We start from the raw sequence: 26,641 nt of genomic DNA, 5'->3' as shown, positions 1-26,641 counted from the left end.
TAAAAAAAATTGAAAACTAAAAATCAAAATGCCACATCTCAGTAACATGTAGGTAGGTTAAAAAGGGGTCAAATTTGGTGAGTTAAACTATCATTACTCTAAGGTTTTTTTGGATGAAAGTGATAGGGTTTTCTCAATCAGTAAAATAAGCCAAGTTTTTTAGTGGGCCAAATACCTATGAGGGTGATAGATTTTTTCCCAATTAGTTAAATAATTCATGCAAAAGATCTTGTATTCGGTGAGGTGAAGACAAAGGGACATTTGGTTCATATTTTTGTTGTTTTTATTTAGTTTAGTCCTCATTTTTTTTTTTTGTAATTAATTAGATCCTCATTTTTGTCAAATTTTAGTCAATTTGGTCCTTTTGACTAACGGTGTTTAAATAGTTAACATGTGTGAACAGTATCAATTTCTAATTTTTTTTATTTTCTTTTAATTTTTTCTTTTAATTTTTTAAAAACATTTCAAAAAAATTGTTCACGTGTCAAGTCACAATTGTGCCACATGTCAATGCTAATGCCACGTGTCAGTTTGTGGTTGTATTATTTCTTAGTGTTCAATCTAGTCTTGATATTGTTATTTTTTGTTCAATTCAGTCCCTATATTCATTATTTTTGTTTAATTTAATCCCAAATTTTGTTAAAATGGAACAATTTAATTTTTTAAATTGACATTATTATTAGTTATTTTTGAAATTTAATTATAAATTATTATATTTAATTATAAATTGAATATAATTCTTAGATTCAATTGTTAAATAGAATATAATTATTTAAATATTACTAAAATATAATTATTAAAATTTTAATAATATATATTAACATTTGTAAAATTTAAATTTAAATTTAAAATATTTAATATCTTTATTGCATTTTAGATATTAAAATCTAAAATATTTTATTTGAAAGCCACAAATTGATTTATTTTAACAAAAATTGGGACTAAATTGATCAAAAATAACAAATATTGGGACTAAATTGAACAAAAAAAATAGCACAACCATAAATTGACATGTGACACTAGCATTGACACATGGCACAATTTATGACTTTACATGTGGACAAATTTTTTGAAATTAAAAAATTAAAAAAAATTAAAAAAATCAGAAGTTGACACGTGGCATGTACTATTCAAAAACGTTAACTATTTAAACACTATTAGTCAAAAGGACCAAATTGATCAAAATATGACGAAAATGATGACCTAATTAAACACAACGAAAATGATGACCAAATTGAATAAAAATGACAAAAATAGGGACCAAATGTATATTTAAGCCTATTTTTTCTTACAAAGTTTTCTTGGAGCTTTAGTGAAACCATAAATAAATGAGAAGTTGCATATTTGATGTATTTTTGAAGTTTTCAAGAGGCGACGACTATCGTCCAATTATTATTGATCAAATTGATCGACAAGAGATGATGACTGTGGTCCAATCGTTACTGATTAAATTAATCAACAAGAGGATTATCCTTCGATCATTATTGATTGAATCATCAACAAGTGACAACGATTGATCAAGTTATCGACAAGAGATGATTACAATTGTCGAATCACTATTGATTGAAATTATCGACAAGAGGAGATCATTATCCTCCAATCATACTTAAAGGAAAGAAGGTATGTTTGAGTGTCATTAAAAATGTAAGAAATGTAGCAACTTTGACATGGAATGAAGAACAACATAACATTTATTTTAGTATGTCTCATTATTAGAAAGTTGTGAGATAGTTTATAGTGAAGAATAGTGCATTTGTACTGAGCATGATGAAACAGGAACGTTGATAGCTTAAACAAAGCATATAAATATATTCAACGGTGGTAGAACATACAAAATATATAATACGCAGGTAAATTATTCTTCAACTATTTTTCCATCTTCTACAATTTTGAAAGGGTCCAAAGGAGAAAAGTTATAGTAGGCCCATTATCTATTTGTATGATCGGTTTGTAACTTTTTAGTATAAGATACTAAGAGCTAACGGAACCATGTGGTGATATACCCATGTCTATGATAGATTTGTAACTTTTTAGTGAAAGATTTATAAGTTAAGCAGGTATGTGGTGATAGGTTTCTTCCCAACGAGAGTGATAGGATCTTTCCCTATCAGTAAAATATGTCAGATTTTTTATGGGGCCAAATACCTATGAGGGTGATAGGTTTTTTCCCGATTAGTTAAATAATTCATACGAAAATTCCAGTAAACAGTAAAGTGAAGACAAAGGGACATCTAAAATATATGAAAACAAACACCTCTAAAAAATACCCAAATACCCTTATTTAATTCGTTGACACCTGTCCATTTATTTGGTTTTTTGGTCAGTTTAACTTTTTCTAAAAATGGCCCGTGATCTGCACTGGTGGTTCAGTAACACTTCTGGATTTTACTCAAATAACCCAATTTAAACGAGTGACACCTGTTCCCATCGTTGGTTTTTCTGTAAAATCACCTTTGACCTTTCTTTTCAGATTTCTGTCTCCATTCTTTCTTCTCTCAATTTCTCCCGCTCACGGCATTCAAAAAAATTCATAATGTTTTTTTTCTTAAATTGTTCGTCCTTTTGCTGCCAAATCTCTTCAGACCATCTTCCCCCTTCTTCTTTCTCCCTTCCTAACCCTAAAACACACCCTTTTTTTATCAACCCACTTTTTTTTTTCTCAGAACCAACCACACCCTTCTTTTAGTGTTTCTGTTTTGAAAGCGTTGTTTGGGTACTCCAGATTAGTGCATGCAATGATCCACATATATGGTGTTCTTGAAAATTCAGTTTTATGGATTAATATTGTGGGTTGAAAGAAAGGTAACATTTTTTTTTATTCTTTATAGTTTCAATTTTTAGACTTTCCATTCTTCTTAAACTTATGATTTTACGAGATTTTTTATTAACTGAAGTTTTTATGGTGCAGGATTGAATGTATAAATTTTTTTATTTTAGTATTCAATGGTTCCGGCTCCGATTAAGCAAAAGTACTTTTTTTAATATTTTATATTTTATATTTATTTTGTGGTTTAATTTTTTGTTTCGTAATATTTACAGTACTAAAACTGGAATGGGAAGTACTTCAAGTTTTCATTTTAGCCAACATTGTAGGTTCCTTATCCTCCACTTATCCAACATTCCAAGTTCTATCACATTATGAGCTACGATTTTTGTGTTCTGTTGATTCCCTTTTAAAGAAAGTTGAGGAAAGGTTAAATCTTTAAAGCAATTTTGGATTAATTTTTTGAGAACTTTTGGTTTTGAATTTTTCAGGTTTGGAGAAACAAGGCTTGGAGGACTTCGTATTGTTGAATTAGAGTAATTTGCCATGCCTTAACTGCAACTAAAATTAGAGTAATTTATGTAGATATCATATTGTTGAATTTGTATTCTTCTCTCATGAAGGACTTCGTGATATCATATTTTAGGGATAAAATGAAGAAAGTAAACAAACTCTCAAAGAGCTTGAAACTAAGCACAACAACTATACGAAAAGACAAAACGTTTGAATGACATGGATTTTGTAATTGAATCAGTTTTCATAGTTATATTGTTGTGCATTAATTCTTAATAATAAGCTTTTGAGGTGGTAATCTTGTCATTATTAACTTCTTTCATTTTCAGGAGTTAGACAATGATATGAGGAAGTGTAAGGAAGAGTTCAAGGAGTTTGAAAGGCAGGATGTTAACTACCAAAAAGATTTTAAGCACATAAGTCAGAAGATCAAAAAGCTAGAGGATAAATTAGAAAAGGTAGAGAAGCAAGTCATAGTTCATTGCAACGAGACATATAATTCTTTTGTTTCTACTTTGTATGTCAGGATTCATCCAAAATTGAAGCCCTTATGAAAAAGGGCGAGGAATCCACTGATTTGATACCAAAACTTGAGGACAATATTCCAAAACTGCAAAAGTTATTGCTTGATGAGGAGAAGATCTTGCATGAAATCACAAAGAGTTCCAAAGGTGGACTTTTATCATTTTTACTATTTTATTTCTAATATAGTGTTGTCTATTGATAAAAATATAATGTTGTTTAATCATAATTTTTTTATGAACAGTTTGGGAGGGTTCCATAACTTCTCTCCCTGTTTTACCTTACTATTTTCTCAGGCTACCAATGATATGGACAAAAGGCCATTTTCCATGAGTATCTCATTTTATAAAGGTTACAACCTTTCTTCCTAACTTCTTTTTATTGACTTTTATCTAACATTGTGTCCTGCATATTATTGATTTTTTTTCTTTCATTTTTAAATATTTCTCTTTATTTAAAACAGTCACCTACATGCTAGATGAAATCATATGGAGTTAAATAGCCAACAATTTTCACTTTGGTGCAACTACTGTCGAATCAAATATATGAATAAGCCCATGAGAATCCTGCTATTTCAATTCCAAACACAACATGTTCTTTTATTTATAAATATGTTTTCAGTTCCTTTTTTCTTGATCAATAGGTTGTTCTGGTAGTTGAAAACTTGATGGTTAACATTGCATTCACCATTGTTTTGGTTATCCAAGATCACTAGCATGTAATCTTTACAGAATGGAAATGTTCAAGGAGTACTAATAGAGATTGAAGAAAGTCTTATAATTGTTGTAAGTCTCCCTTATTGATTCTTTCTATATATTCATGCTAAGAATTTGATTTTGGCCTATGTTGATACCTGTTTAATGTATTTCCAACCATCATTTTAACCGTGCAAGGATTGCTACAACATTGCAACTAGATCAGACAAGATTTTATCTATTGTTATGATAGTTTTGGTTGTCTTCTCTAACGTGGTGGCTATATATAGTGATGCCTATGCCTTGATCAAGCAGAACCAAACTTCACGCGAATGATTTCCATCATTCTAAATAAGAGAAGCTGAATTAGGAAATTTGGGTTTTCCAAGAGGATCCGATGGATTGATTTGAATGAACAGAGAAGTTACCCTGTGTACAAAAGTGCTTCAGAAGTGTTACAGTCTACAACATGCATCCATCATCCTCTGTAATTTGCCATTTGTTGTAGTAGTTGAAAGTTTTTTTGAACAATACTCTCTATCCCTTTCCCTGATTTGATGGCATTTGTATGTATTGTATTGAGTGAAAATGAATGAATTTGTTAAAGAAATGGTATACATTTGAAGAATTGGACGAGAGAAAACTATAGCTTCCATTTATATTCCTGTCCCTATTCTCTTTTTTTATTGTTGAAGAAATTGAATTGTAGATTTCAGAATTACTTATTATAAACCATGATATGACCTAATTTGACAATACTAAATATTTTCCTGTTGTTTCTCTAAAAGGTAGAAGACATTAGAATATTGAGCAAAGAAGATATAATTTTCTTAAGTGATTCATTTAGCCTCACTGACGTGGTTTTTGTGATTACATTTATAGAAAGAGCAAAATACATCAAGAATAAAATAAAGATGGAGCAAGAAATATTAGAAATTGCCATGAAGCAAATACATAAAGCTTCATAATTTTCAGATTTTGATAGTAAAAACAACGTTCATATGTGTTCATATGCGTTCATATTCTTAAATGTAAATGAATTTCATAAGTTATTGTTTGTCAGCAAAATTAAGTGTTCGGTTTGTTTTAGTTATTTATTTTTCATGAAAAAATCATTTTTGATTTACATAAAAAAGACAGTTATAATTTTATTTTAGAATGTTTTATATAAGTTTTTCAAAAATAAATCTGAATCACAAAAGATCAGATTACTAATTATTTTAAATAGTTCACAGAAAAAGGTGATAAGTTTTCTTTTAAATTAAAACTATATTTTATAATTGTAATAAAAATAACTTTTACCTTTTATATATTCTCTAAAGTATTAATTATTGTTTATATACATATATCCTTAAAATTGTTTGTGTTTTTTAAGTTCTAAATTTCTAAGTAACCTTTACAGATATTCGTAGTGTGAAGAAACTTCTAAAAACAAAATTAAAATCAAAATTAATTATTTATTGAATATTAAAAACAAAATTAATTACTATAATACTTTCATATTTGTTATATTATGTTTAACTTTTATTATAAATTCAATGTCTATGTTGATAACAACATATGCATGTATTTTTGTTTAAAACTTTTAACATCAATTTCAGGCTTCTCTAAATTTTTTTAATAGAGATATCATCTCAAAATATGTTTGCATTTCTTCATTTTTCTTTAAATTGATTATTCATGTGTGGACAATACTTTACACGAGACCAAAGTTCACAATATACCTATATTTTATTTTAACAATTATAAGTACATATACATTTCATTTTTAATATAATATATAACTAACTCATAAAACATGTGTGTCGTACCAAACAATTAATTGAGAGTTAATGTTTGATAACAATATCTTTTATATATATATATATATATATATATATATATATATATATATATATATATATATATATGTGTGTACTAGGATTTAAGTATGGTATGAATTAGGAATTTAAATAAATTTATGCGTTATATTAAATTTTAAACCAAAAAATGAAATGTTAATAGGACTCTATCGAATAGAGTGGATTGAGTGTTATTTTACTATTTATTAGCCAACACTATCCTCTAAATCAAAAGTTAACAATGCAGTATAATTTTATTTTTTGTTGGTCATTTTTTTTTCTTATTATTAATAGTATTGTTATTATAATTATTATCAGTATTAGTAGTCTTAACAATTTTAATGTTTTTATTTTATACGGAACCAAAGTTTACATGACAAATTTTAACTATATAACACTATTATTCTTTTATATATTAATTATTATATCAATTTTAAAATGTAACACAAATAAATTCATATACAAATAAAAATATAGACCCGTGCATACGCACAGGTATCATGCTAGTTATTATGAAAAAAGATTTCATTGCTTTAATAAGGATTAAATGAAGGAAGAACATTATGAAAGGAAGAGGACAAATAGGTCTGAAAAAAATATAGAGGGAGAACTAGAGAAAGGAAAAGAGGATAAACAATATCAATTAAATGTTTTGGTGAAGAGATCTACTTTCTTTTTCACTAGAACAATAATAATGAAAAGTTTTATCTCTTAAAAATTAATAAATTTGTCAAATAATAGATCCAATAAAATATTTAATTTGTTATCATACTTTTTTTAAAAGTTCTGTCTGTATATAAAAAAGATAGAATTCATAGGATATAAATAATCTAAAATATAAAGTAAATACTTTACTTCGTTGCAACATTACCCCCACAAATTTAGTTATTAAGATTAAAAATAAAAATAAAAACATAAGAAAATACATGTTTAAAATATTCAAAAGTTAAAATCACAACATAACAATACATAGTCGTAGCTAACGTCTAATATCACAAACACCAATAAAATAATAACATAAGACAAGTTACCAACGAAAAGATATTAAGAAGAGGAAAATAAAATAGTCGACTAACATATGCTTAGTATCAATAGCTGTAATCTATAAAAATAAAATATCTTCAATTAAACTTTAAATACAGCAATTCCTTGCACTTTTATAAAAAAAGAAAAAAAAATACATGACTAGGTAATGATTGATCGTATCATATAAAAGAATTAACTTTAAGAACAACAATTAATCAGAACATTCGAAGTTCTTTCTCCGTTGAGAGCCATCTCTTCAATGTTTGTTTGTTCAGATGTAGAGCTTGCAAAATCATAATCTGAACTAAAATCGGTGCGATTAACCTCTCTTTCCTTTTGTGACCTCTGCAACCTTCTATGTGTTCTCTCAATCTCAGTGTTCAAGGAATAAAGATCTTGATCTTTTACTATGGACTTGGTCATAAAACATTAAAACACAAGGCCTAAAAGTATGTGCAAAGTCAATACATATAACAAACCTATTCTAAGAAATGAAAAATCTATCTACGATTTATACAAATGTAAAACAAGGAATATTCAATACACACATACAAATTAACATCATTCCTTGGTAACAACATCATTTTGATAACAAGCCTTTTTATCGCATAGGCTAATCAAAGAAAATCTAAATTTCTCTTGAACTAATGCAATATAGGGATCAAATTAGGCCAGTCCAAGGAATGGGCTAATAAGAATGTGGTATTGACTGCAAAGAAAATTGTTTGTGGGGGTTGTTTAATGATAAAACAAAAGTCATTGTAGAAACCATTCTATAATGGTTGATTCTTAATTTGAGTTCTATAATTGTTGTCTCAACTACAAAATGAATTATATTATATTTCCTACTATATAATACCAAATAAACACTCTAATTCGGCAACAAGGTTTACACGAAAAAAGCACTCAGTGGTGTTTACGTCTGGGATTGTGCATTCACCAAGGCCTTCCTATTCCTCCAAGCCTCCGAGCCAACTGAATATCCTTTGTCACTTAGATAACAAGAAGAAAGAGAACTCAAAAATACTCACATGGGAAGAAATACTCAAAAAAAAATTATTGTTATTATTATTATTATTATTACAAGCTTAAATTATACAACATGGTTATACACGAATAAAAAATAATTAAAGAAATTCATCAAAAATAACTAGTTAGTTTACACATATAGTGACTGTTAATCTATAAGCGATAAAAGAACATAGTAATGAAATAAAAATATTAAAGGTAAGGGGAAAATTATTAGAAAAAATAAAAGGAAAAATGGGAACCAGAATTCTAAAGGAAGTAAAATGGGTCAACCAGGGTAAAAAAGGAATAGCCACATGAGACATGAGGAACAGAGGCAACATTTTGTCAGTACAGCACCATGAATTTTTTTCCTCTAGCATTTACTCCATCATACAGACGGTAGAATATTCTTTTAATTGTAACTAATAAATTAATAAAACAATTAATTTATATGTAACAGAAGAAACAAATACATTTATCACAAATAAAAGCAGGTATAGAATCTATGAAAGCCAAATTCATGGATGATTAGATGATCCACGAAAAATCTGGTTAAGAATTTAAAAAATTATATCAACTTACTAAGAGTAATACGCCTAGCGTGAATTGCACAAAGCATTCCATCTTCAAACAAGTGAACTAGACATTCTTCAGCTGCCTGCAGTATGGTTATATAAATTCCAAAAGAATTGCATGTTTTATGAGAAATTTGGTTAAAAATGATACAACAGGAGAAAATGAATCAATGACTAGCATTTTAAAACAAATCACGACCACAGCAGCGCTATTGACAAGGACTCGATACAAGGCATCGAAAAACACATCGGAGATGTAAACGTAGTAAGCAAATGGTGAGACACTTTAAAAGGTGTGGATTGGTGATCAAGAGTGAGTTTTGATGTCAGGCAACTTTGAGAGGGGAGAAGTTATTCCCTGCTTAGAAGTAAAAATCTTATGGAAGAGGAGGAAATCCAGTGGATTCGGATCTTTGTTGGAATAGGTTCTCCTTAAGGTTTGAACTCGAAACATTGGATTAGTTGTCCGATAACGTTGTGACTAAAAGGTTAACCCAATCATCCAGGAAACAAAATTCCTTAACAGAACCACTTATGCTTAAACTCTTTTTTTTTATTTCCCTCGAACTTGGGAGTCGATGAAATAGATTTGGTTTGAAAATAAAATTGAAATTTACAACCTAGTAGGTTTAGTTACATCAAATAATATTGTAAATTTACACTTATTACGCTTACCTTCCCCCTCCTCCCTCACTAAGAATAACAATAATCCAAGCATAGGGTTGGCAACCCCTTTTCATTCCATAACCTATTTTGATTTTATAATATCCCCTTTCCTTCCCAATGTGATAGCCATGTTGAAAAAGTATTCCGGAATTGATTACATGAATGCAATAATAAGAGAACAAAAACATTACTCGCTGTCTAAAGAAGCATACATTGCAACTAGCGTGTTCATATGTTGCTCAACCCCAGAGATAACAAAAAGAAGTTCACATTCTTAAAAATGGGTTAACAAACACCCTTGGAGACAACTTCAATGGAACAGTCCTGAGACACTGTCCCCTTTTCCATTCACCCTCCCCTGAAGTTCAGATTCTTAAATATTGTTAAAAACAGTCTTGGAGACAAGTTAGTTGGAAGAGTTCTGCGACACTACACCCTTTTCCACTCCCCCCTCTCCCTGTGGAGCCTCCCTGACCTTTCCCTCCATACACCCAGGAAAGAAAAAATAACTTCAGCTACGCCTTTTGAATTCGTAAGGATTTATGAAAAAGAAAAGGGACCTTGTATAATTGATGCCTTAAATTATAATATAAAAAAAAAACGTTGAAAATAGAGATTTCTAATTAAACATTTATCACTTGGAAATCTGATGAAACACATCTTAACAAGTTACTTATTATTATTCTCATTTCATTAAGACTGCAACTAACTAGAGCATCTTGATTTATAGTTATACGTTGAATTTCTAAAACCTCAATTTTCACAGATCAATGGTTTTTATTTCTAAGCAGATTCAGTAATATTGGACAGATTTTCAATGTTTAAAACCATGCAAAAGGCACACAAATAAAATAAATTTACAAAAGAAAAAAAAAACAAATTGAATTGAATTGAGGACTGCAGTACAATCTAATAACACATTTTAAGTATAAAAATTTAAAGAGTTCACCCAGCAACAAATTGACACAAGGTCAGGAAGAAGTTGTGTTAAAACAATTTAATTAAGCATGGATTTTTCGTTTTATGAAAACAGCCTTTGCGTTCTAATTAGATGAATTGAAAATTTGCAACATTCTAGCACTCTAGCGATAACTCAAATGCACATGGAATAAGTTGCATACCTCCTGCAGTGCTACCACAGCTTCAGGCGTCCAGCGAGACACCTCCGTAGAGAATCGATGTGTAATTTGTTTGACCTACAGCCAAACAAACATTGCCAAAACAACGTCAACAAACTTCTCCCAAGATTTAATTCAGCCAAATAAGGTACGTGATGCTATGACAACAAATCTTAATTAATAACATTATCATGATTCCATACAGAGCATGTTCTTCAAGCACTTCCATCAGTGAACAAGTGGCAAAAGCTACAAAAATATTCCCACCAAAAAAAACAAAACGGCAACCAAATTATGATGCTCATTTCTATACCCTAGTAATTTACTTAATGTTAAATAGCAACCACAGTATGATGCCCACTTTTACACCCAAGTAATTTACTTAGTGTTAGTCAGAGTGGGAGAAGCTGCAAGTGAAGTATTATGAAAATCACAAAATTTAGATGCAAACCTTGCACAAATTACTGGAATGAAAATCTAATTCTAATTGAAAAACGTCACCAAAAGAACTGTATCCAATTTTTGTCATTATGAAAACCAGATGTTGGACATTAATTTCAGATTCAGATATTTACAGTAATGGTAAATACGGAGAACTAATTCTGCTAACTGTCCAACAAACATATACTAACTCAACTGCGTAATTGTAATTAGTGTTTTTTTGCATACAATCCACCCAATGCAGCTAGGTAACACCGATCCAGCATCTCTAGATGTTTTTATGTTGCATTAAAATGTGTAAAACTTCCATTCAACGCCAACCAAACAGTTTCCAAACACAACCCTAATAATAACAATGTTGGCATATCCGTTCCATCCAACATAACACCGATCATATACCAATCGAAAAAAATTTCCAGCACACCCCTCATCACCGGTAATAAAAGATTGACAGATAGCAATAATGACTTTTTTGGTATAATTGCTAATGTTTTTAGAGGAAAATCTAAGCAGCAAAGCGAAGCAAAGCAGCATACCCAAAACTAACATCACATTATCACTGTTTATTAAATTTCCTAGTACAAGCGACACAAAAATGGACTAATCTCCACTAAAGAGCAAATCCGAGATGGTTGCGGAAAAACTTACACATCTGATAAAGGGGGCAGCCGGGATAAGAAGCTTGCAACTCTTCTGAAAATGACGAATCTCGCGAAGCGCCATTGTTCCTGGCTTACTGCGTTTTTTCTTCCTTCCCTGAGTCTGTGGCGCTGCTGCTTCTTCTTTTTTAATTTTCCAACAAATGATGATGAAACATCAGAACACCAAAAATGTATCAGCAGAATAATTACAACCACAGCTCAACTCAAACGAAGAAACGCAGTTTTTCACGTACCCTGCGGCTCCTCTTCTTGAGCCCTTCTATTACTTCTAGTCACAGGCTTCAATCACAATTTGAGAAAACAGATGTCAAATTAGGGATTTCGCAAATCGAAACGGAGCGAGAGAGTGCGAGAGAGAGTTACCGATTGCTGTGACGGTGGCACGGATGTGGAAGCGCGACTGGCTTTGAGTGAAGCTGGCGTGTGCTTCACTCTCGCCATGGAACCCAACAATGAAGAAATCGAAACTTTTTTCAGTTTATATATATATATATATATATATATATATATATATATATATATATATATATATATATATATTAATTGAATTTTATCTATTTTATTTATTTTTTAAATTATTATACAATCACTTTCTTATTACTAAAAAGTAAAAAGAAATAGAAGTCACATTTTTGTAACATTTTAAAAAATAAGTTGTAATTTAAAATTTAAACTATAAAAAAGAAACAATGAATTTTTTTTAAATAACATTTATACTGTGAACAATAAAAAAATTTAAAATTCAAAGTTTAAATAAAATAAATTTAAATTTAAAATTTAAAAAAGAAGAAAATGTATAGAAATATGAGATCAAAGTTTAAATCTACAATTTAGCATCCAAAAAAGTAAGCATATCAAAACAGGTCAGACCTGCTGAGCCGCCAACCAGTCCATCAAAAAAAGGGCAGGTCGGGTTGGAGTTTCCAACCAACCAACCCATTATATCCCAGCCCACCTAACTAGCCACACTAGCAGACCAAAGGCAGGTAAACCCGCCCTGAATGGCAATCCCTTTTTTTTATTGTTTAAAAATGAAAAATAATTAAAAAATTAAATTTTCTATATTATATAAACAAATTTTTATATCTATAAAAAATTTATAAACAAAAATTTTAAAAAGATAAAAGAAAATTAAAAAATGATAAAATGTAAAGTGAAAAGGCGGGCCAAAGGCAGGACGAGGCAAAATGGGTCGGACTGGCCCGTTTTGATACCCCTACAAAAAGTTATAGAATGTTAAAGAGATTTTTAATGAATTTTTAAATGTTTTTAAACAAATTTCACATATTTTTGACATTTCACAAAATCTTAAACAATAATTTAAAACATAATTTTTATAACATAGACATCCATGTAGATTTTTTTTCCAAAAGAGCATTGTTGGCTCTTTTTTTTACCAACATAGCACATTGTTCCTTAAATTTACATGAATAGCATTGTTTTTATTTTAGTTGGAAATTCGGTCCTCCGGGAGCCGAATTCCAACCTTTAATGTTTTATTTTTCCTTTCAATTCTAAGTCAGAATTGGGTTCCCAAGAACCCGAATTATGAACTTGATTTTTTATTTTTTTCGTTTTTTTAAATAAATTAGAATTAATATTTTTAAAATTTTTTAATCAAATAGATGTAAGAGTTATTTTTTTGTAAAAAAGTTACATTAAAGGTTAAAAATATTTTTTTTTTAAAATAGATCTAGTATTGTATTTTTAGTTATTTTTGGTATTATTTGAAAGAAAAAATAATAATATTTTTTTTCTTTTTGAATTTGTTGATTTAAAAATAGAATTTGTATTGTATAGTAAGTTTTTTATGTGTAATTGAAAATATAAACGTCAATTTAATTTAATTTATTTTATACTTTGTGTAGTATTAGTTATTTTTAATAGATGTTTATAAATATTGAAATTACAGTTATCTTTTAATTTTTTATAATTTAAAAAATTGTATATTATAAACTTTGAAAATTTGTAAAAAATATTTTAAAAATGATGGAAATAAGTAAAATAATTTGAAAGCATTTCATTATTGTATTTTAAATAATTTTGTTATTTATTTTTGGTTTATGTAAAATAAGTAACAATAAAAGATAATAATAAAAGATGATACCATTGAATTGAATCAAGTACAAATTTATTGAACACAATTAAAAGTACAACATAAACTAAGTGGTTTGATGTGGATCATCTAAGTGCAGGGTTATTAGGACAATGATTTCTTGTGTGTCCTTCAGTTCTACAATAAGAACACTTTTTTATTGTCTTCCTTCCTTAATGTCCAAATAGTCCTAATTCTACTTGATTTAGGACGATCCCTCTCGCTCTTTTTTGTGGCAGGATGAGGCCAAACATGTGGACCTTATGATGAAACACCACCTTCTGCACAACCGTGGTTGCGTACATATCCTCAAAGTCCAAATTTCTTAGAAGGATTGGATCAGCCTCAAGAAGACTCAATTTACTACGTCCACAATCCATATGCAGAAGCATCATCATCTGCTGTGCATGATGATCATCAACCTAAGGAGGAACATGAACCACAGCCTTCACACGTGGAAGAACCTAGACCTGAAGTGCGTAGGAGGAACCCCACTAAAAATAGACGTCGACCACAGTGTGGAACTGGACACCACTACGGTGATTAAAAGGACAAAGATGTAGTTTAATATTTTATTACATATGAAACAGGTTGTGTTTATGTGTTTGTAAGAGTTTACCGTGTTTAACAATATTTCAAAGATCAACAATGGAAAAACTTAATAATCCCAAATGCTTCATTACTAAATAGGGAACAACAATTTCTTTAGATAAACTCAACAAGTTCAATGATCTTAAAGACCAATGTTACAACATACAAAAAAAAAAACTAAATGGTACAAAGTTGTCACACTTCTCAACTTTCATGAAATTAAGATAAAAATATATTGTCGCCGTAGGGACCATTAGTGAGTGCCATTGAATGGCATGTTGAAGATCTTCGTCATTCCTTACAAAAAGGAACTCATCAATGCCTTTTGCAACAAATTCAGAAGGGACATGGTACCACAAATGGCTTAATGGGGGCTCAGATGGTCCCATCAAATGACTTCTTATGATGATGTGCATATGGTTAAGAGTAACCCCATTTGGAAGTCTACATAGGGAGAACCTTCCATCTTCAAAATCAATAGCAGCATTAAAGGAATTATATGCATTCAACTCCTCAAATAAAACTATTTTTACTTATTATACTAGAGCACTCCACAACTTTCAAACTAAGGAACCACAACCTTAAATAGAACTGAATATCTTCACCTGGATAGCTGCCAAGAAACATATTTAATCTCACCACTATAAAAGTTGTCGCATCTTTGAAATAAAGGGCCTCAGTTGCACCTTCTAATTATGACAAGACTTATCAACTTTATTGGGAGGTGCCAAAGCTGATTTATTATATTACTCTTCTAAAAGGTAATAGATACTTCAATTGGGATAACGTGCCAACTCAGAAATTTACTTTGACCACTGTAAAAGCTGACGCATATTTCAAATAATTGGCCTCACTTGCACCTTCTAATTATGACAAGACTTATCAACTTTATTGGGAGATGCCAAAGGTGATTTATTATATTAATCTTCTAAAAGGTAATAGATACTTCAAATGGGATAACGTGCCAATTCAGAAATTTACTTTGACCACTGTAAAAGCTGACACATATTTCAAATAATTGGCCTCACTTGCACCTTCTAATTATGACAAGACTTGTCAACTTTATTGGGAGGTGTCAAAGATGATTTATTATATCACTCTTATAAAAGGTGAAAGATACTCCAATTGGGATAACGTGCCCATTCAGAAATTTACTTTCACCACTGCGAAAGCTGACGCATATTTGAAATAAATGGTCTAACTTGGACCTTCTAATTATGATAACACTTGTCAACTTTATTGGGAGGTGCCAAAACTGATTTATTATATCACTATTGTAAAAGGTGACAAATACTTCAATTGGGATAACGTGTCAATTAAGAAATTTAATTTGACCATTGTAAAAGCTTACGCATATTGGAAATAAATGGCCTCACTTGCACCTTCTAATTATGACAACACTTCTCAACTTTATTGGGAGATGCCAAGACTGATATTTAATTCAAAAATTTACTCTCACCTTGCAATTTGGACAAGACTTGCCAACGCTATTGGGATAGTGTGCGAATAAAGATACATAATTTTACCACTTCATAAATATACATAATTTAGAAATTTACTCTCACCCTGCAATTTGGCTGTACACATTAGACCGAAATATTCATCACCACTCCCCATTAATCTACTTTATACTCACCACTTATGGAATGATTCATGCATGGTACATTATGTACATATAAAATTTAGCCAGTATGACAACATTCATTACTGGGTTATATGGACGGTGGACCTTTTTGAAATTGTGCTAATACTGATATTGTTTGTAAGTGGAGAGTACAGAGGTAGTGAGTGAGGAGTTGTGATGACTATTTTGGTCTTCATTACCCAGTTTTTATATAAAAATCAAATTTCATTGTGAACATAATATCCTCACACTAACCTTAACATAATACAAATTCATTTCCATGACCATGACATTAAATGTTGGGTAATGTGGCAACGGGGTTTTTTAGAATTTTCGAGTCACACTATGTTCGAAATTGAGAAGTGAAGAACAATTAAGTGGGAAGTTATGTTGGATATTTTGGTCATTAGTACCAATTTTTGTTTCATATTTTGAGTTACTGCAACCGATAATAAAAAAAATTTATAATAACTCCCCATTTAATCCAACACGGCTCCCCACATACCATTTACGTTACTTATGAGATAATTTGTAATGTTCATCATCCAAATAAGCTATTATTCAATTTAGTCATCATGAAAATAATTTAATTTTTTTGTTCATAACTCAAGATCAAAATGTCCATCGTAACTCCCCACTTAATCCATCATTAGTCCCTACCTACCTCATTCACTAGTTATGAGACCTTTTTCCATTATCCCCATCCAATTAACATTTAGTAGTCCTAGAAATATTATTGTGTTATCATAAGATTACAATGAACATTTTTCTCTTGACTCTTAAGTTTTATATTTTCCATTTTTATACTTTCCATTAAATTACTGCAACTGATGTTCAAAATAATAAGAGTAACTCACAACTTAATCCAACAAGACTCCCCACATACCTCATACATACTTTAAGGGACATATTTTCATTACCACCATCCAAAAAAGTTGTTTTTCAATCTCGTGGTGATGAAAATAGTTTTTTTCTATGATACAATGACAACAAACATTTTGTCTTAACACTCAAGTTTCATATTTTACATTAAAAAAATTGTTAGCAATGTTCATAATATTAAGAATAACTCCCCACTTATTCCAGCATTACTCCCCACATACAGAACCCACAATGAAATGAAAGTCCACGATGGAAAAATTCCAAACACAACACCCAATTACTCCTATTAAAAAAAAATTAATACTACACAAATTATAAAAAAATAAATTAAATTGACGTTTATATTTTCAAATTACACATAAAAAAACTTACTACACAATATAAAATTAAATTAAATTGACATTTATATTTTCAAATTACACAAAAAAACTTACTACATAATATAAAATCTATTTTTAAATCAACAAATTCAAAAAGAAAAAAATATTATTATTTTTTCTTTCAAATAATACCTAAAATAACTAAAAACACAATACTAGATCTACTTTAAAAAAAATATATTTAACATTTAATGTAACATTTTTTACAAAAAATAACTCTTACATCTATTTTCTTAAAAAATTTAAAAAATCTTAATTTTAATTTATTTAAAAAATCGAAAAAAAACCAAGTTCAGAATTCGAGTTCCTGGAAACCGAATTCTGACTTGGAATTGAAAAAAAAAATAAAACATTAAAGGTTGGAATTCGGCTCCCGGAGGACCGAATTCCCAACTAAAATAAAAACAATGATATCCATGTAAATTTAAGCAACAGTGTGCTACGTTGGTAAAAAAAAGGAGCCAACAATGCTATTTTGGAAAAAAAATCCATCCATGCATCATTGTAAAGTGAAAATTATAAATTCTCGAAAAGATATAAAATTCACTAATGATTTCAATTTCAATATTTTTTGTCTAAATTAAGATACATATCAACAAATTTGAAATTCAAAATATAAAGTAATAAAGTTTGAATTTAAAATTGTAATTTGTAAAAACTATAAAAATGTGGTAACAAAATTTAAATTCAAAATTCAAAATCCAAAAAAAATAGAAAACTGACTCCAAAAGAATAGTCTATTCTTTATATCTTTTTACATGGGATCGACATTTGTAGTTTTTGTTTCGTCTATCTTTTATATTTTTATAGAGTTTACTCAACAATTTATATATCGTTCATCATCTTTATTATTACAAAATCAACTATTACATTTTTCTATATTATCTATTAAATATTTTATTTAAAATTTAATTTAATTTCTTAATTTTAATTAACTCGATCTTAATATATTATTTAAAATAATTATATAAGATATATTTTATTAAAAGTATATATAAATAACTTATATAAATTTTTATCATAAAATTAATTAAAAAATTTTATTTAGTTTTATAAAATAAAAAATATATATTAAATTTAATTATAATTTTAAATTTTTAAAATCTCGTGTCCCGTGCAATGCTAGTTATGAAGAAATCGAAACTTTTTTCAGTTTTTGGTTTCACCTTTTGCATCGTTTGAAATTCCAAAATGCAGCATTTTGCCTCCACTTTCTTGATTTCCCAAACTACCCCTGCTTCAATATTACCGTTTAATGATTAAATAATTTGTTCTGTCTCTTAAACTATTATTATATTAATCTAGGAATGAAAGGTAAAATAAAAAAGACGACCAAAATCAAAATATTAAAATAACAAGTTAATTAAGTGATTGATGTACTGTAGAAATTAATAACTTTTTAGTTATGTGATAAACAAACAGTAGAAGATAGCATTAAAAAAAATATTTCTTTCTGTTGATGTTCTAAAAAAACAAAAAACCAATAAGTTAGAATCATCTTTACTTAGTAGGAAAAAAAAGTATAATCATCTCAAATAACATGTGCAACTTGTTACTACCGTATTCTTACAAAATGACTGTATATTGATAGATCTGTATGAGATTCATTTTTCATCCTTGTTAATATAAATGTACATTGACAAATTACAATTATAATTGTTCAGCTTTAAAATTACTTTTTTATCAAATATGTAATTTTAGTTTTTATAAAACATTATTATATATTTCTTTCTTCAATTCTATAAAACAAGTAATTTTAATTCATGATTAATATGTCATTTAATTGTTAACAAAGACTATTACCCTATAATTTCGGTATAATGATGTAATTGTTATTGATAACGTAGCAAATAATCTCATGGTGAAAATAGGAGAAAAAATTGAATATTGTTATGAAATAAAGCGAATAACAGAGATAATAATAGATAATAGAGAAGAGAAGAAACAATAGAAAATAGAGAATGAGAGAATAAGGAGCGCAACTCATCTGTGTATTATTATTGATAGGAAGAATCCTTTTTATAGATACAACATGTAATCTATAAAGGAAACAAATCAACTTAGTTAATACAAATATTTACATAAAGAGTAATGAATGATATGAGTATCAATCATATGAGTAAATGTATCAAATCAATGGACAATCATTAATTCATAACACTCCCCATTGAGTGTCCATTGATAAAAGAATGTGTCTCGTTAAAACCTTACTAGAAAAAACCCTTTGGGATAAAAAAAACCTAGTGAAGGAAAAAGAGTACAACATTATGTATTCTTTAATACAATATTGTTCATCACATATTCTATTTCTCCCCCTCATGTAAACTTACATCATTAAGGTGACGGAGTCCGAACTAGTGAATCATTTGCTCAAAAGTTCTTATTGGCAAAAACTTCATAAATAGACTTTCCATATTTTCACATGAATGAATTTTTGGATATCTATATCATCATTTCAATTGAACAATACAATATTGTCTTCATATATGGTTGTTGATTCCATCTTTGTCGGGGATAGTCACAAGTTTCTTGCACATGTTGAATTATAGACCTTAACCAAACATATTCACAACTTTCCTTGTAATTTTGTATGATTAGACGATGTTGCTACTATGGTTTGTTTCATATACCTTCATGAAACCATTGTGCTACCACATGTGAACAAACATCTTGTTTGTGATCAACCATTGTGACATTGTGAGAATATGTAAAATAACATGCATATACATAACTCATTGGTTTGAATCTGAATCATTTGGATGGAATAAACTCATATTCGTAGCACCCTTAAAGTAACGAAGTATATGTTTTACTCCAAACCATTTTCTTCTTATAGTTGAAGAACTATATCTTGCTTAACAAATTTACAACAAATGCAATATTAGATCAAGTATAATTAACAAAATACATTAGTGTTTCTATGACACTAAGATATGGTGCTTCTGGACCAAGAAGATCTTCATCATTTTCTTGAGGTCTAAAAAGATTCTTTATCAACATCTAACAACCTCACAACTATTGGAGTGCATAATGGACATGACTTGTCCATTTGGAACATTTTAAGCATCTTAATTATATAAGTCTCTTGACGTATAAAAACACCTTTATTTAAATACTCTATTTCTAATTTCAAATAAGACTTTGCCCTTCAAAGATCATTCATCTCAAATTATTTCTTTGAGTAATCAATTGCTTTTGTGAGCTCATTAGGAATTCCAATGATGTTTATGCCATCTACATAAACAATAATTATGGCAAATTCATTTTTGGATCTTTTCATATAAATACAAGAACAAATAGGATCATTTTTATATCCTTCTTTTAATAAGTACTCAATAAAACGGTTATGCCACACACATCCTGATTTCTTTAATCAATAAAAGAGCATGTTCAATTTTATTGAATAACCCTCTTTAGAATTTGTCTTGTTGGGCAAATAAAATCCTTCAGGGATTTTCATATAAATATGATTCTCAAAAGAACCGTACGAATAGGTTGTAACATCATTCATTAGATGTAAATGCAAACCTTGTTGTGCAACTAGGATAATCGAATATTGCAATGTTGTTGCATCCAATACTAGTGAATATTTTTTTTTTCACAAATCAATACAAGGCTTTGTGAATAACTTTGAGCAACCAATTGTGCTTTGCATCTAACAATTTCATCATTCTTAATTTGATTTTTGCGCAAAAATCCATATGTACCCAACGGGTTTCACAACTTCAGGTGTGCGAACTATACATCCAAAAACCTTTCGTTTAGTAAGAAAATATAATTAGGCTTCTTTGCATATTTTCCTTTTAGCCAATCATGTCTTTGTCGACAATCTTCAATGATTATTGGCTATTGATCCTCATTGTCATTCATAGCATTCATCGCTATATTATATGTAAAAGTTTCATCAATGTTGACTTCATTTTGGTTCCATATTATATGATTCATGACATAATTTATTTAGATCTCATCATTTTCAATAATTTCAGGCACCTGAGGTTCTTTTGGAACCCATCATTAATTATGTCAAATGAATCTTTTGGGATTTTCACCTTTTCGATTAGGTCATCTTGCATTTTAGCTCCCTTTCTCATTCAAGAGTTTTTTATCTTTGGAACCAATAGGTCTACCACGCTTCAAACGTGTCCACATGAGTTTTTCAACCTTTTTTTTCGCATCATAATAACTGATCATGTCAAACAAGGCAATCATTTTGATTTGTAAACTTCTGGTTTACCATGACATGCATTTTAATTGCACTAATAAACTTGTAGTACAAACTATAAGAGAATGTTGATAATTTCTCCAATACACTTTTTTTTTCAACTCAATCATAGAGATATAAAGATATTTCATAGCTTTTTCATTGTTTGTCTCAATATAATATCCATTTAGACAAATATCCTTGAAACTTAATAAGTTTCTATTCAACTTCTTAGTAGAAGTATAATAGCTCTTCCAAAGCCTTCAAATATATTTGTAGTACTATAAATAATACTAACATTGATGTCTCGCACTATCAAATAAGAGAAAAATTTATTACTCTTGAAAATTGTATAAATTGTTGCACTATCAATAAGACATAGCCTTTGTAAGATGCTTTGGTTTACAATAAGTACAACTCAAATGGCCTTTACCATCGTAATGATAATATATACTTTCATCTTTTTTGTCAATATTTTCACATTTTCCTTTTCCTTTATTCACATTATTGTGCCACTTTTGGTGACAAAATGTGTCTTTGAAATTTCCTTTATAACCATGTCCATAAAATATCACGATCATGAAAATATATAAATCAAATGTTGCTTCATTCACTTCTGGGAATGGAGCAGAACTAATTGGACATGTTTCATGATTTTCTATCAAAAGCTCATTGTTTTGTTCAGCCATACAAAGGCATGAAATAAATTCATAATATTTATTGCTACATTCACTTCTAGGAATGGAGCGGATCTCATGATTTTCCATCAAAAGCTTCATTGCTTTGTTCAGCTATACAAAGGCATGAAATCAATTCATAATATTTGTTAAATCTTTGTTCACAATATTGTTGTTGCAGTAGCAAATTAGTTGCTCAGATGCTTTATTTATTTCTTTAATGGTATCCTAAGACCCATTGCATCTAAATGTATTTCAACATTTAATATCGAATATAAATAATTCTTCCTTGTCATATCAAAGGTCACAAATTCAAATGTTGCAACATTTGGCATGTTTAGAACTACCACATAAAATAATAATATTAATAATAATAATCATCATCAAAATAATAATAATAATCACTGCATCATAATAAAAATAAAAATAATAAGATGGATATGAAAATTGATAAAGTCAAACAATTCTTATCACAAGGGAAGAATATAAGGTAAAATTATAAATTAAGAAAGGATTAGAGAAAGTCTAGATTGAGACACGCAGAGCACTGTCGAGAAAAAACTTTCACTAGTCCTCAATTGGTTGGAGCATCGTGCTGATAACGTGTTATGAAATAAAGTGAATAACAGAGATAATAATAGATAATAGAGAAGAGAAGAAACAATAGAGAATAGAGAATGAGAGAATAGGGAGCAACTCATCTGTGTATTATTATTGATAGGAAGAATCCTATTTATAGATACAACATGTAATGTATAAAGGAAACAAATCAACTTAGTTAATACAAATATTTACATAAAGAGTAATGAATCATATGAGTATCAATCATATGAGTAAATGTATCAAATCAATGGACAATCATTAATTCATAACAAATATTATTTTTCCAAAATTAGCGCAAGATATTTGTAACACCGAAGTGCATTAGTTATGATTGTATTATATTAAGAAAATAAAAAACTTTAGAAAATGAAGCTTCACACATGTAGACATGAGAAAAAAATTTCTAATTGCTTTAATTATAAAATATGAGAATTTGAAAAGGATAATAATTTTACATGTGTAATCTATAATACTGACAAATGAAATCTGTAATGTGTAATCCATGTCTATAATCTATAATATATTATATATTCTATAATAATATATACAAAAATTATTTATTAAATTATAGAAATTAATTTCATTTTATTTTTTTCAATAAAGCTGATATGTTTAATTTTTTTATATATTTTTAATCATTATCAAGAGTTTGAAAATCAGACTTATCATCACCACTAACTAGTTTTTTTTTCTCTATTATTGTTTTCACCTATATCTATATTGTTATTATCTTGTTCATTCAAAGAGCACCAATTTGTATTTTCTCATTTATTTTTCTTATCTATTGTTATAAATTTATCCTTTGCTCCTTTCTGTGATGTAATTAAAGCCTCAATTTTTCTTTTTCTTTAGACTTTTAATAGTCTGATTCAAATTTTTTAGTTGACATATGTATATATTTATATATTAAATAAATAATTATAATATATAAAATACTACTAAAAATAAGTATATAAAAGGAATGAGTTAAAACAATAAAACCTGGTTTTAGCTGTTAAGAAAGTAAATTTCATGGTAGACTTGTGGTATCTTGAAGTCTCAATTATCTTTCTCAGGTCTCAATTTTTCTATAGACTTGTAAAGTTTATTTTGAGATTAATCATTAATAAAAACAATTAAAACAATTATTGTTCTTCTCAATTAGAACCTTAAACCCTAAACAAAACTACGCAAAAGAAACACATCTCTAACCGTAAGAAGGTATCAATTAAGTCCCAACTTTTAAAAAGATGCCTCAATTAAGTCCTCTCCGACAAAAATTATTAACGTCATTAATGGTATCGATATTTAAAATGACTTATAAAATTAAGTATTGATAGTTATATTAAAATTTAATGGTAAAAGTCATGAATATAGTTAACAATGTTAATAATTTTTTTCTAAAGGAAACCTACTTGAAACACTTTTTCAAAAGTTGAATTCACACTTTTTAAAAGTCGCTACCAAACTTACATATATAAACGAAAGTGGATATCGTCTGACTAATTAAACCAAAAATGAAAACTAGTAACAAAACTGAAGTCACTTAGAGATAAAAAAAATTAAAATTAAAGTCACATAGAGATAAAATAATAAAATAGATCAAAATTGAAATAACAAAGAGATAAAAAAATCAAAATTGATTATAAGTAGATAAAAATAACTAATCATCTTTTTTTAAATAAAATTATAATTTATAAATTTTAACTCATTAAATATAAATTTTAATACTAATAAAAATTAACAGTAATTCTAATAAAAATTAATCTACTCATAATAATTTAATTTAATTGTTATTGTTATATGAAATATTTAATTACAATAGGATGTATATTAAATACTTCTTCACAAATCAGTATTTTGTAAATTTTTATAACAGATTTTAAAACAAAATTGTGGTTGCTGGGATTCGAGCCCAGGTCTCCACGGCCACAACGTAGAATTCTCACCACTAAACTACAACCACAACATGGATACCTTCTAATTATAAAGTTTGGATCCAAATTCACCCTTTATTAATCATAAAGAGAAATATGTAAAAAACAAAGAAATTGAAGTTACAGGGATCCCAGCCCAGGACTCCTCGGCCACAACGTGCAATTCTCATCACTAACCTTCGGAAATATAATATATAGTGATGGTTGTATATTTGTTATATTTCAAAAGATTAAATTCTTTATTTTATTAATTTAATTATTTTTACTGGTTATTAAAACAAATATCTTTGAGTAGTTATCAAAATAAACATTTGGTTTAATTTGGTCAAATAGATTTGATCTCAACTTATCTCTTATTTCTTAAGTAAATATACGATCTCTTATTTCTTAAGTAAATATACGATGAAGGCATGAACACCTCACCTAGTACTATGGAAGCCATCCCAAGGAGAGTTACAAGAAGCATGACAAAATGAAAGGGTTTTCCATATTTATATTTAGGTATAATTAGTCACAATGTACCCAGTTTCGTCTCAATGTGTCTAAATGGTACCCACTTTTAATTTTGCATCTACTTAGTATCCAAATTAGTTAATTTGCATCAATATGGTCCATCCTGTTAAGTTTTTAGAAACGCCGTTAACAGAGCAGTGATGTGGCATTCCATAATGGATATGTGTCAATGAAAATAATTGTACATTGGTAATTTGTGGATAACGTGTCATGCCCTATTTGAATTGATTGTCCCCATTCAAAAAGCCCTAATTTCCCATTCCCATCTTCATCTTCTTCATTTTTTGGCCGGGAAGCTGATTTGCTACAGGGGTAAGGTGGCTGGTGAAGTGGGAAATGTCGCGTGGTTTTAGTCATCTGTGGTCATCTTGTTCGTGTGGGTCACATAACCACAACGTTTCTTCTACTGCTACTATATCTAGGTCAGTGGGTGGAATACCACATTGCCATTGTGGGGAGATTACAGTGTTAAGAGTTGCAAGAACAATGAAGAATGGTGGGAAACAATTATGGGGGTGCCCTCACTACAAGGTTTGATATGTGATTTTTATTTTCGTTTGGGTTGACTTTTGTTGTTCAAAATCATGTTTGCTTTGATTTTTGTTAACAACAGATTGGGAGTGAAGATTTCAAAGGCTGCAATTACTTCAAATGGTGCACTAAAGATAATGGGGATGAAAGAGATGCAACCATTGCTAGACAAAGCCAAAGAATACATCAACTAGAGAAAGAGTTGATTGATTTCGAGAAGTGGCTGATGTACTTATTTAGGATAATTGTGTTGTTGGGTTTAATTGCCATCCTTCTTCTACGTGTATTGACAAAAAACTAGAAAAGGGTTCATTGGTGAATATGGCTTGATGTTCTTGTTTTGTAAAATCCGTGAAGGCTTAAGTTTATGAATGATTGAATATGGTTTGTATTTGGGTATGTATTTTGTGTTCAATGAAGTTGTAATGAATGGTTATTAAATGAATTGGAAGTGAAATTTTCGGTGATGAAAAGTATAACATCTCGGCCGGATATTACGAATTTAAAAAAATAAATTAAAGTAAGAAATTAAAGTCTCATTAATTATAAATCCATTTCCCAAAAACGTGGGAAATTTTAAAACTTTTATTTCACCATGATAGTAACTGAAATCCAAACGAGTAAATATCCATTATAAAATTAAAGTATGATAATATAAGAGTTTACAATTGTCTTAAAATCATAAAACATAAATCCATGATGAAATATCCCAAGTCTAGCCCCTCTCCAGCTCTATACCTCACCAGATCCACTTGCCACATCCTCTGCTCACGTATACCGCATATACGATCATC

At 29.0% G+C, this 26,641-nt stretch overlaps 1 protein-coding gene, 1 long non-coding RNA gene and 1 other non-coding gene across 4 annotated transcripts; 1 reads left to right on the top strand and 2 right to left on the bottom strand.

Annotated features, from left to right (window-relative positions):
• Positions 1–3,776: 3,776 nt before the first annotated feature.
• On the top strand, positions 3,777–4,714 carry LOC114183297. The gene is made up of 3 exons (XR_003604335.1): positions 3,777–3,948; positions 4,096–4,150; positions 4,443–4,714. It is a non-coding gene; the product is annotated as an uncharacterized LOC114183297 (long non-coding RNA).
• A 3,049-nt stretch (positions 4,715–7,763) lies between these two features.
• LOC114185472 (histone H3.3-like) lies at positions 7,764–12,296 on the bottom strand. Of its 2 annotated transcripts, none has more exons than XM_028073207.1 (6): positions 12,198–12,296; positions 12,068–12,113; positions 11,821–11,954; positions 10,735–10,809; positions 8,955–9,030; positions 7,764–8,353 (listed from the first exon to the last, which is right to left on the bottom strand). In XM_028073207.1, the coding sequence occupies exons 1-6, from the start codon at positions 12,273–12,275 to the stop codon at positions 8,298–8,300; spliced, it is 465 nt and encodes a 154-aa protein (XP_027929008.1). In that variant the 5' UTR covers positions 12,276–12,296; the 3' UTR covers positions 7,764–8,297. The 2 variants fall into 2 exon arrangements, with proteins under 2 accessions (XP_027929008.1, XP_027929009.1); XM_028073208.1 differs by having other exon boundaries at positions 11,821–11,951.
• A 12,464-nt stretch (positions 12,297–24,760) lies between these two features.
• Positions 24,761–24,832, bottom strand: TRNAH-GUG. The gene has a single exon. It is a non-coding gene; the product is annotated as a tRNA-His (tRNA).
• Positions 24,833–26,641: the final 1,809 nt, after the last annotated feature.

The sequence above is a fragment of the Vigna unguiculata genome, chromosome 5 (genome assembly GCF_004118075.2).
Source record: "Vigna unguiculata cultivar IT97K-499-35 chromosome 5, ASM411807v1, whole genome shotgun sequence".
Taxonomy (NCBI): Eukaryota; Viridiplantae; Streptophyta; class Magnoliopsida; order Fabales; family Fabaceae; genus Vigna; species Vigna unguiculata.
Note: the sequence above shows the minus strand (reverse complement) of the source record. Positions and strands in the feature narration are given on the sequence as shown.

Excerpts from the sequence above, each read along its gene's own strand:
- LOC114185472 (XM_028073207.1), bottom strand. The coding sequence starts at position 12,275 with ATGGCGAGAGTGAAGCACACGCCAGCTTCACTCAAAGCCAGTCGCGCT. Across the intron at positions 11,955-12,067 it reads TCAAGAAGAGGAGCCGCAGG|AAGAAGCAGCAGCGCCACAG; the intron begins GTACGTGAAAAA and ends AAATTAAAAAAG. Across the intron at positions 10,810-11,820 it reads CTGCCCCCTTTATCAGATGT|GTCAAACAAATTACACATCG; the intron begins GTAAGTTTTTCC and ends GTTTGGCTGTAG.